The 11,252-nt window shown below is 33.2% G+C and overlaps 1 protein-coding gene and 1 pseudogene across 1 annotated transcript; both read left to right on the forward strand.

Annotated features, from left to right (window-relative positions):
- The first annotated feature begins 7,821 nt into the window (after positions 1-7,821).
- On the forward strand, positions 7,822-9,093 carry LOC146914874 (O-fucosyltransferase 10 pseudogene; annotated as a pseudogene).
- On the forward strand, positions 8,482-10,744 carry LOC146914875 (protein BTR1-like). Its single transcript, XM_085716199.1, has 7 exons — positions 8,482-8,674; positions 8,826-9,241; positions 9,368-9,474; positions 9,752-10,029; positions 10,246-10,363; positions 10,459-10,568; positions 10,664-10,744. The coding sequence occupies exons 2-4, from the start codon at positions 9,173-9,175 to the stop codon at positions 9,822-9,824; spliced, it is 249 nt and encodes an 82-aa protein (XP_085572325.1). The 5' UTR covers positions 8,482-8,674; positions 8,826-9,172; the 3' UTR covers positions 9,825-10,029; positions 10,246-10,363; positions 10,459-10,568; positions 10,664-10,744.
- The last annotated feature ends 508 nt before the right edge of the window (positions 10,745-11,252 follow it).

An 11,252-nucleotide genomic window follows, 5' to 3' on the forward strand; every position in this document is an offset into this window, starting at 1 on the left:
CTAAGAAAATTAGATTTTTGAGCCGAACTCATTTAATCAATGTTACATATGATTTTATGAAGTCAAATAGGGGCATGTGATATTCTCGATCTGATACCAAAGATGTCGATGATGAACATGAGGCATGCGATATTTGAAGTCAAGCAACTTTTTCCTCTCGATCAAGCATGACTTTTACAAACATTGATGAAGATGAAAGGGAGCAGGACAATGACCAGGATATTTTCAAAATAAACATAAATTTATAATTATCAAATCGACGAAGTACCAAAGGTATGCAATTAACACGAAATTCTCATTTTTATTTTTATTTTTATTTTATTTTTGTTTTTCTTTACATATATTTTAAACTTACAAGTGTGTGTGTGTGTGTGGGGGGGGGGGGGGGGGGGGGGGGGGGTGTGTGTGTGTGTGAGTTCTCATTTTGTATCGATGAATGAGTTGAAACGAACACAATTATTTGATAATACCAATAATTTTGAACTTTCAATTTGATAATACAAATAATTTTCTATTAAAATTTATCACATTTTTGTCCTCTACCAATATCTTATAATAACATATTATTTATAATTATTTTATGACATTTATATATAACAAAGAAATTTTACATGTTATAAGAGGAGATTTTCTTTGAGCCATAATATATTCAAATTAAATTATAAAAGCACATACCTTGAAAAAAACACCAAGTTAAATGATATAAAATTTTCATTAATGAAAAAATTGTAAAATATTATAATTATTATTATGATTAGTTTTAATTTTCAACAATGATACGATTATGTCTAATGATTTATTTGTTTCCTTCGCTTTCCCATAAATTTGTGTTTTCAAAAAATCCTAAGCCAGCAACACAATCCATTTAAACTAAATGGATAAAACTTGAAGATAAATAATAATAATAAAAAAAAAATGCATACGATATAAATCAATGATGATAGTTACACGATGTATTTATGGTGACAAAAAAATTGAGTCCTTTAACGAGTGAAGTTGTTATTGTGTTAAAAAATATACTTGATTACAATAACGACATGTCTTGTTATCATAATAAACAATGGGAAACACATAGCAATAAACCTTATTTTATTCAAACTGTATGACATTATTATTTTATCCAGAAAACAACAAAGGAAAACACAACATTATTTGCTATCTTTAGTTATATGTGAGGAGTTGTTCTGCTGCATTACATCACTATCTAATTTGGCTGATTTCAATTGTCATCCAAACCATCTAAGTCTGGCATATCAGCAACAATGTTATTGTTGCTGGATTCATGTGTAACATGATCAAAATTGTCAATGACACCATTACCATATATTGGGTCATCCTCTTCAATTTCTCGAAGAGTTCCATTGATAGGCATTGCCGTATAGAACTATGGTTTCTTGAAAAGAGTAACCTCAATCCAAACAACACCAGCTGCATGAACCTTTTCACCCACGGTTCCACCAAACATTTGTCCGCCACTGCTAGAGAGGCAAATGGAAAAAGAGCAGCATGTTGTATCAGTGCTGAGTCCTGGGGTAACACGATAACAATTGGAATTTACATGTGTTCCAATTAGAGATGTCATCTGGAACGGTCCTTCCATGGACAAATTTGGGGCACTAGCTACCGAGTGGAGCAGGGTAACGTCAGAGAAAAGACCTTTAATGGTTATATTATCATTTAAGGTCTTATGGGATGACACTTCCTCTTCTAACATCATCTACTGGTGTTTTTATGTTTAAGAGGAAGGGCCATCCTGCAAGACCTTAAACGATAACATCACTAGTAAAAGTCTTATCTCTGACATTACCCTTCTATACCTGGTAACTTGTGCCCCAAATTTTTCCATGGAAGGACCGTTCCATATGACATCTCTAATTGGAACACATGTAAATTTCAATTGTGGTCGTGTTCCCCCAAGATTTATCACTGATCCAACATACTCGTCTTTTTCCATTTCCTCTCTGCCAGTGGCAGACAAATGTTTGGTGGAACTGTGGGCGAAAAGGTTCATGTTGCTGGTGTTGTTTTGGATTGAGTCTACTCTTTTCAAGAAACCAGAGTTCTATACGGAAATGCCTATCAATGTAACTCTTCAAAAAATTGAAGAGGATGACCGAATATATGCTAATGGTGTCATCAACAATGTTGATCATGTTGCACATGAATCCAACAACATTTTTGTTGATATGCCAGACTTAGATGGTTTGGATGACAATTCAAATCAGTCAAAGTAGATAGTGATGTCATGATGTTGAACCACTCCTCACATATAGCTGCAAGATGAAAAATATTGTTATGTGTTTCCCTTTGTTGTTTTCTGCATAAAATAATAATGTCATGCAATTGGAATAAAATAAGGTTTATTGTTAAGTGTTTCCTTTTGTTTATTACGATAACAAGGCACGTCGTTAGCGTAATCAAGGATATTTTTTAACACAATAGCAACTTCACTCATTAAAGGTCTCAATTTTTTGTCACCATAAATACATAGTGTACCTATCTTCATTGCTTTATATGCATATTTTTTTTATTATTTATCTTCAATTTTTATCCATTAAGTGACCCAGTCGTGGAACAAGATTCAAGTCAAGCTGAAGGTACTGAAGCCTTCTCAGATCAAGCGCATGTCCTCGGAAAGCCGATGTATTGTACCCACTCTACGGAAGAAGCCTCACCTCCTTCCCAATGAATATATTTTTTTGGAATGTTAGAGAATGCATCTTTTGTAGATGGTGATTTTAGCAGATTTCGTATTATCTGTGCTTCTTGTGTTGAGCATATATAGACTACTGACATCTTTTATTGCAAACTTGACTGTTGCGTTGAAGTGTATAATTGAATGCACCTGCCCAAACAGATGTCTTAGTCAAGGAGCTACGGTTGACTCTACATTCCATTTTGAAGGAACTTATTAGAAAGCCAGAGAATGTGATCGTTCTAAATGATGAGATCATTAAGTCTATCATCAATCCTTGAAAACAACCCTTTTTTTAAACGTGGTAAGGATACCATATTACTTTTCTAGGAGAAGGATGCAATGGACATAGAGATCCCAAACATTAGATGGGAAGTTTTTGAGTTGATGATGAGGTCTAATAAATTCGGCAGTCATGTTTTGTAAAATCATCTTCATGATGATATCAAGAGAATGCAGAAGTTTAGTATGTTGTTTTTCTTTCCTTTCTTGTTTTGATTTTGGTAAAGTCCCCCCTCTTGTATATATTTTCCCCCATTTTTTAATAAAATTTTGAGATTGGCAGCATAGGATGGAGGTTCTTCGAATATCATTGCTTCTTGTTGATGCTTGTCGTTTCTCCCGACTTATCAAAAAAAAAATAGTAAAATTGAAAAGAGAAAAATTTAGCCCAAATCCATGTACTTTCTTTGTATATAGTACAGATTAGACTAATGTCCGAGTCTAGAATTTTTATGAGTAACAACAGTCTAGTAGAATTAGTCTAAGTTAGGATTAGAATTTTAATTAGCTTAGATTTTAGGTAAAGGTCATTATAAATTATTAGTTAAAATTAGTAATTAATAACTCATCACTTCCACATACTCAAAATATATTCTAGTTGTTGTGTGATTGACTCAGATTCAAAACGGAGGACAGCCGCAGTCATGAATGTCATTGTGAAAGATCTATTGATCGAGAAATAACACTAGAACATCCACCCGGTTTTGAACAAACATTTCATATTTAAGTATTTAAACATCATCGAAGACATAGTGCAAACACAATTTAAATCAAGAATATAAGACCAATCAAGTAACCTATTCCCAACAACATCAATGAAACGCAATATAAATCAATCAAGAAATTTAATATCACAATTCCATATTTTCACATTAGTCGTATTATCTTTTGAAGGGATACATCCATTTGCATGCGAGTCCTGAATAAACTCTCATAGGAAATACAACTTTTCTATTATTTCATGTAATTTATACTCATGGTCTCAAACTCAGTCTCATCCCAGGAAGCCTTTACTGTCTTTATCGTATGAGATTTAAGGGAAACAAGTTTGAAGTTGGCCCTAAGACATTCAATCAGGGAGACTCCGGGATAGAAGTATACATGTTCGTTGTCGAAGATGAATATCACTCTTAGTGGGAGTTGTTGATACTGAATTCCTACTGACTAGAGGCTATTCCTTCTTCGTTGATCGTTGACACGTGTGCCGTGATTATTTTCAACTCCTTTGAAGTCTTGGTTATTTATCTTTCTTATATGAGATTGTCTTAAGAAGGGAGTTTGTGTTTCCTTTCTTGGAAGTCATTGTGGTAGTTATGAGATTTTTTTCACCATGTATCTGAGTACTTTCCATTTTTTTATATCATGTATCATTGTAGTTGTGCTTGCTTGGTTAGTGTCAACCTTGTTGCTCTGACCAATTTTTCCTCACTTTTTTATGTTTGACCCTATTACTTTTTTTTGAGGATAATGATGTGTTCATAATTAATTATTTGATTGTTTTTTCCACTCTTTTTTGTTGTTTAACCTTCTTGCTTGTTTAGGAGAATTCTTTGTTATTAATTGGAGAGGGTGATTTAGGCTTTTAACGATAATAAGTGTCTTTGGCATGACAATTTAAATATTACTTTTATTAAATCTTATTGGGCGATTATAAAGGAGGATGTTGAACTATTATTTAATAATTTTTTTCATTAATGCTTATCTTGTCAATGTATTCTCTAATTACTTGATTACTCTTATTGATAAGATGCCAAGTTCTTAAGGTGTGTTTGTTTCAAGTGTATAAAATTTATTTCTAGGAATAACATTCCTTGGAATATAAAGAAAGATAGGAATTTTATTCTCAGGTATTTAGAAAAAAGATGTTTGGTTAACATTATAATATTCCAAGGAACCTTAAAAATAGGGAATATAATAGGTAATTACATATAATTTTATTCCCATCTCATGAGAACTTTATTCCCACCATTTTCTTTGGGAAAACTTTTCTATTCCCAGGAACATTTTATACCCGGGAATAAAATTTAGTAAACTTGTAACAAACATAGGCATAACCATTTTTATGATTTTATTCCCAGAAATATATAAATATAACTTGAAACAAACACACCCGTCTCTTGGATTGGTTGTATTTATAAACTAGTTACTAACCCGTGCTTCGCACAGGTTGAGTTGCGTTTTTATTTTTTATTTTCAAAATTTACTCTTTTTAGAGAGATGTTCAAATCCAAAAAAGAACATAAACGAAGAATGCCTTGATACCTCTAAATGCAGCAAGCCTTGATTGATAAGATGGTTTGTAAACCTCAAGAAGAAATGCAATCTCTTTTCCATGATTAGAAGCAATCTCAAACTCATCTCTAATTTCCCTAAAAACCTCTTTTAGACCCCTTGCATAAATGTTAGCAATTATCTGTATTAATGATCAAATTGTTAGATATAATTGGATATTAACTTGATTATATTTTTTTAAAGAACGTGATTATATTAATTACCTTAGGATTATCGTATGAAGTTCATTTGTAATCAATTTATCCGTACTATCAATTTCAAAATTAATCTTTCATTTTTTTTATTGGCTTTAATGGAACATCTAGTTCCTGTCACTCCAATGTGAGTTGTTGAATTTGTTGGATTCACAATCACTATTGTTGATTTATTTTGTCCAGAAAAATAGAAAAATAATGCAGGTGGAAAGAAAAAAGAGAGGTGACTGCATATAGTTTGCATTCCAACATAAATGATTACATAATTTACATTGAGCAAGTAAAATGAGAAAAATAGCTCACATACATTCAAGTACCATACATGTTAGAGTATAGGTAACTATTCAACAGACGAAACCCCTCGATTTTACTATGAGATTAGGAACAGTTTTACTATGAGATTAGGAACAGTGATTTGTCAACAAAATTAATTTTGTTCTTTTGAAATAAAAGAGTGCATTTAGGCTGAAGGGAAAAATCTGTTCAGATTCATACACTACAAGAAAATATAAGATATGCATGGAATGTAATGGTAGCAAATATCAAAATAATCAGCTACCATTTTACAGAAATTAGTTTATTTAGATTTTTTATATTTAAAATAATTTTATGTCAATTTTTTTTTTTTGTTAAAAAAACAAAAAAAACACGTTCTCACATAACACACTCCACCGTTTCGCGATCTAAACACAAATTCTCTCACCTTCGCCGATCTCCACCGTAGCACCACCGGAGCGCCGATCTCCACCGCAGCACCACGTAGCGCCGATCTCCACCGCAACACCACCATAGCGCCGATCTCCACCCACCTCTCCAATCTCACATCTCCGGTTTATCACCATCTCTGATCCATCACCATCGTCGATTTATTCACAATTTCTTCATCATCAAATCTCGGATTCAACATCGCATGCACCATCGCCGATTCATTCCTGGTTCACCCAATCCTTGATTCAGCACTGAATCTCTGGTTCTCACTTTTCCTCGATCTCACATCAAAAGCTCTCCGCTTCGCAACCGACGCCACCGCATTTTCTCTGATCTGTCATTGATTTCAGGTATATAAAACTATGCTTAACTCGTATTTTATGATTATTTAACTCAATTTGCTGTTCTGAATATTGCAATATTATATGTGAGTGATTGATTATGAATAACGAGATTATGATTGTGGATGAGTTGAAGCTTTTTCCTAGATTTGATTTTCAGTTGCAATTGCTATGATTGATTTGATTTTTCAATTTAACATGTGTGTGAATACGGACTTAGGCATTCAAAATGATAATAAGTTATAACAAACTGCTTCAAAACGTTTGTAGATAAGCTATAAGTTATTTTCAAAAGCTAAAAAACAACACATGGACACCTCATAAGTTGATTTTTAAATCTTACAACTCATAAGTGCTTATTTCTGTAAATAAGTTCACGTAAGTCAATCTAAACAGGCTATTAATTTGTGAAATAAGCTTGAAATAAGTGCTTATTTCCACATTAATTAGTTTTGAGCTTAATAGATGAAATAATTATGTAATTCTAGTTTTGCTTTATGTTTTTGTCTCTGATTTGTGATCTTAAGTTTTGAATCCATTCACTTCACATAGATTTGAAGTTCTGATGGTTTGTGTCTAAATTATATTTTACGATGTTTTGTGTTGAGAAGTAGTGGCGAATGTAGCTTGTCAACATGTCGGTGTTTAAATGGATAAAAAGTGGACATAAGATCTCTGTTGTTTTTGGTAAAGAAAGACAGATGTAGGATTTGTTCATATATTTAAGTATTGCATTTAGTTATAGAATATACTGTCATTTCTTCGACATACTCGACTTGTTCTCTACTTCTTTCTCAATTAAATGTAGGTAGTTCTGTTGTTCATATTAGTGTAATGCTTGTGAATCTTTCATATGTTGTTCATATTAGAGATTTGTGTAAAGGTTCATATATCCGGTTGCACTTGCCTCGTTGTCCTCCAATATCAAAGTTCGCAGCACAACCACAACTAGGACCGCAATCGCATCCTAAAACTATTCTACACAGTTTTTACCATAATTTGGTAGAGATTGAATTAATTACTTTTTGTATCAAAGATATTTTGAATTAAATTCCTTAAACAGTGAGTTTATGACACTTGTTAGCATGACCGTTTTCATAATTAACTTTAGCTGTGTTGCTTAATCTAGTAGGTGTGTGTTTCCTTTATATTCTTGTTTATGTAAACTAACAATGTGCCTTGAAGCAATTTCTTATGAACTGAAGTTTTGTCTTCCATCAAATGACTATTTACAATATTTTTAGATATAAAACAAAGGCACTCACTGCTGCCTTTTTTAGGCTGATTTTTAAATCTATCATATTGTATAATGGCAACTCTTGAGGAAAAAACTGATAGCAAATGGTAAAAATATTTCCAATTTCAGAGAGAAAATTATTTGCTAGGCTGTTATTATTCAATAGGAGGGACACAGAATGAAATGGGGATAATGGATTTGAATCCTTTCCTAAGAAAACTATACCGCATGCCAAAAAGAAAAGAAGAAAATAGAATTTCCATTCAATAGTTTTTAAGAAACTTTCCTATGTAACTCATAAAATATTTGATGTAAATATGTTTCAAAAGGTTATTTAATTTAGTCATTTTCCCATAATCAGTGCCATGTCAACGTTGTTTTTTATGTTATAAGTAGTACATTAATTTTACTTCCTATACAAAACTTACGCTAGAGGCTAATTCTCCTGGGATATACTTTTTGAATTAGATTATTTAGCACTTTTAACTTTATGCTATGTTTATGATGCCGTTGGTCAAGCATTACTTGTTTAACATTTGAGCCTTTAACTAGAAGATACTGAAATCGTACCTCATTTGGTGTGTGTATTTTCTCGTAGAACCGCCCATGCAAACAATTAATTATTAAATATACCCGTAGTCAACAATATTAGGCTAAATAAACCTTTATGCCTGATTTCATTTCTGCATTCACTTATCTATTTTAAATAATGTTATTTTGTGTACAGTGAATTTGGGGATATATATGATGAAGATCATTTTATATCCACACTTGATGGTAATGTGAAGGCGGTTAAAGAACTTCCTGAGGCAATAATGGAGAGACATAATTACAATATGACTAATATAACTAGCATCAGAGTCGAAGCTTGGGCTCCTGTCAGTTATTACCTTGGAGTTGTTCATCCTATCTTGCAAAAGGAAGGGTAGGTATTAGACCACTTTGCCCTCATTTCTTATTCTCTGTATTGGTTTTGGAGTGAACTTGTACTGTGAATCCATATTAGGCAGTCGACACAACTCAATTTTAACCAAACAATTTGATGAAAGGAACTTTATTTGGGCAAACTTATGCAGGGTTATTCGAATAGCTCCGTTTGCTAATCGTTTGGCAATGATTGTCCCTCCGCATATACAATTTCTAAGACGTCTTACTAATTATCAAGCATTGAGTTTTTCTTCAATATCTGCACTAGCTGAGAATCTGGTTTATCGAATGAGTGAGAAGAGCTCGAGGACAGATGGAAAATATATTGATGTGCATCTTCGCTTTGAGGAGGTACTGATGCTCATGCTATATGCTCGAGAACTGTATTGTGTATTGAACATTTTCAACTATCACTGATTTTCAGTCTCAATCTGGAGCACGAATCCAGTTGTCACGCAATAATGAATTCTTCCCTGGAACCACTGATCGGATTATCATGGTATTTGGTGCAATCAATGAAGTACTAGGAGCTGCAGAGCTCATTCTTTCAAAGTTGCTCAGTGAGGTAATAACCATGATATTGATTCAATTAGTTACTAGAATAAAAAATATGATATTCATTCAATTAGTTACTAGAATAAAAATGTCTTGCATTGTTGGCTTCTGAGCTTAATTTGCTTTATATGATTAGCTTCACAGCGAGGATGACAATGATGTTGAGCTAAAAACAAAAGTGAGGCTCATTGTTCCTAATGGTTCTTGTGGTGGAATAATATGGAAGGGAGGTGCTACCATTAGGTACCATTCATTTTCTTTGTCAAGTTGCAGGGCTTACTTGTTTACCATATTTATGTTTTGATTTCAAGAGGTTGTCTCTTATATGAATGCTGGTTCTTTGGTGTCAAAGCTTTTATATCCCTATGACCTATGCTTCCCCTGCAACTAAAATAAGCATGTTATTGTCAGGCCAGCTGTTATTTTTCATCGCATGATTCTTTCTCTTTGTTTATTTTTTTAATGTTATTCAGAGATGGGGGTGAAAAGCTTACCTTATGCATTGTTTTCCTTTCATCAGGTCATTCATTGAAGAATCTCAAGCTGGCATTAAAATATCTCTGCAAAATAATAGTTACTATTGGGCAAAATGATAGGATAGTAATAGTGATAGGAACTTTAGAAGAGCAGATGCGTGCAATTGATTTAATTGTTTCTAAATTAGCTGAAGATCCTCAATATTCGCAGTCCATGAGTTCTCCATTTACATATTCTGGTCAGTGTCATTTATTTGTTCCAGATATCTTTAACATCATTGGTTTGAAGATATTGAATTAGCTTATTTCTGAGATGAATCAGGTTAGACATTATGTTTGATATCACATTATTCTCATACAACATTTACCATGTTCAGTACTTCCGTATTTTCTATTCTACATAGCTGAACCATTATAGTTAAGTGTGAATCAATTCAACAGGTCAAAGATTCCTTAACTTAGCTATTGCATATTTTGTTTAAGTTGTATGTGTTTTCGAACTATGTTCAGTTTGCTAGACTTCTGTGTCCTGTCTCAGGCGAATGCTGGTTTACCTGCAACAAGGCATTGAAGGGTAGCTTGCCCCTTTAGGGACCAATATCTTTTTCAAATATTTCAGATATCTTTAACATCATTGGGCCAGTTGAAGAATGATGGTAAAATGGCTATACTCATGCTCCATTTTTTTCCCTGTCTCTTTACTACTTTTTAGTGATCATTCGTTTGAGAGTTGTGATTATGTATTTTGCAGCCATCAGTCAATTGCAAGAACTGGCACTCTCTCTTTCTTTGAAATGTTTATCATTTGATTTTGTGGGGACATCTGTGGATGAAAGTTCAGATGAGTTTGGCACAGTTCAGGTATCTCTTTTTTTAGTTTAATTGATGTTTCGAGGTCCTACCTTATTCCTTCTACACTGGTTCTTTTATTATGCTGTAAATATGGCCGTTTGCAGATTCCATCTCCCTGCAAATCAGTTTTGGAGGACTCTTCAACGTTGCAACTATTTTTTTATTACCATGCCATTACAAAGGCCCCTCTTTTGAAGGAGGTCTGTACGTCATGCATTTGTTTCTTTGATTGTGTGCTTAGTCAGACCTCATATTCAAGTCATGAAAATTGCATTCCGATATAAAATACTATTCACAAATTCATTTACATTTTGCTTTAGACATAAATTTCTTGTAATTGTTTTATGTAGGTCATTTTAGAAAGTTGACAAAATAAGTGTTTAATCGATTCACAATTGGTTAATATATATTCTGAATAACTATTTTCCTTTCCAGGCACTGGAGTGCTTGGTGTGACTGTAAGACGTTCGTTGTTTACCAATGATGCTGCCCGTTCAAAGTTTTTATCCCACTTAATGACTGCCCGTTCACAATTTGCAAATATTGCTACTTGCAGGTGATAAATGATGCTATTGGTGTAAGATTGCAAGCAGGACGCCAAGCCGAGGTTTGATGCCTTGTCTTATTAGTTTTTTTCTTTTAGATTATGGTATCACATAGCTACACTAACTGATGATCCACGCAAGCTCTACA

Source organism: Medicago sativa, chromosome 6 (assembly GCF_051527215.1).
Source record: "Medicago sativa cultivar Bolivia chromosome 6, Bolivia_mono, whole genome shotgun sequence".
Lineage (NCBI taxonomy): Eukaryota > Viridiplantae > Streptophyta > Magnoliopsida > Fabales > Fabaceae > Medicago > Medicago sativa.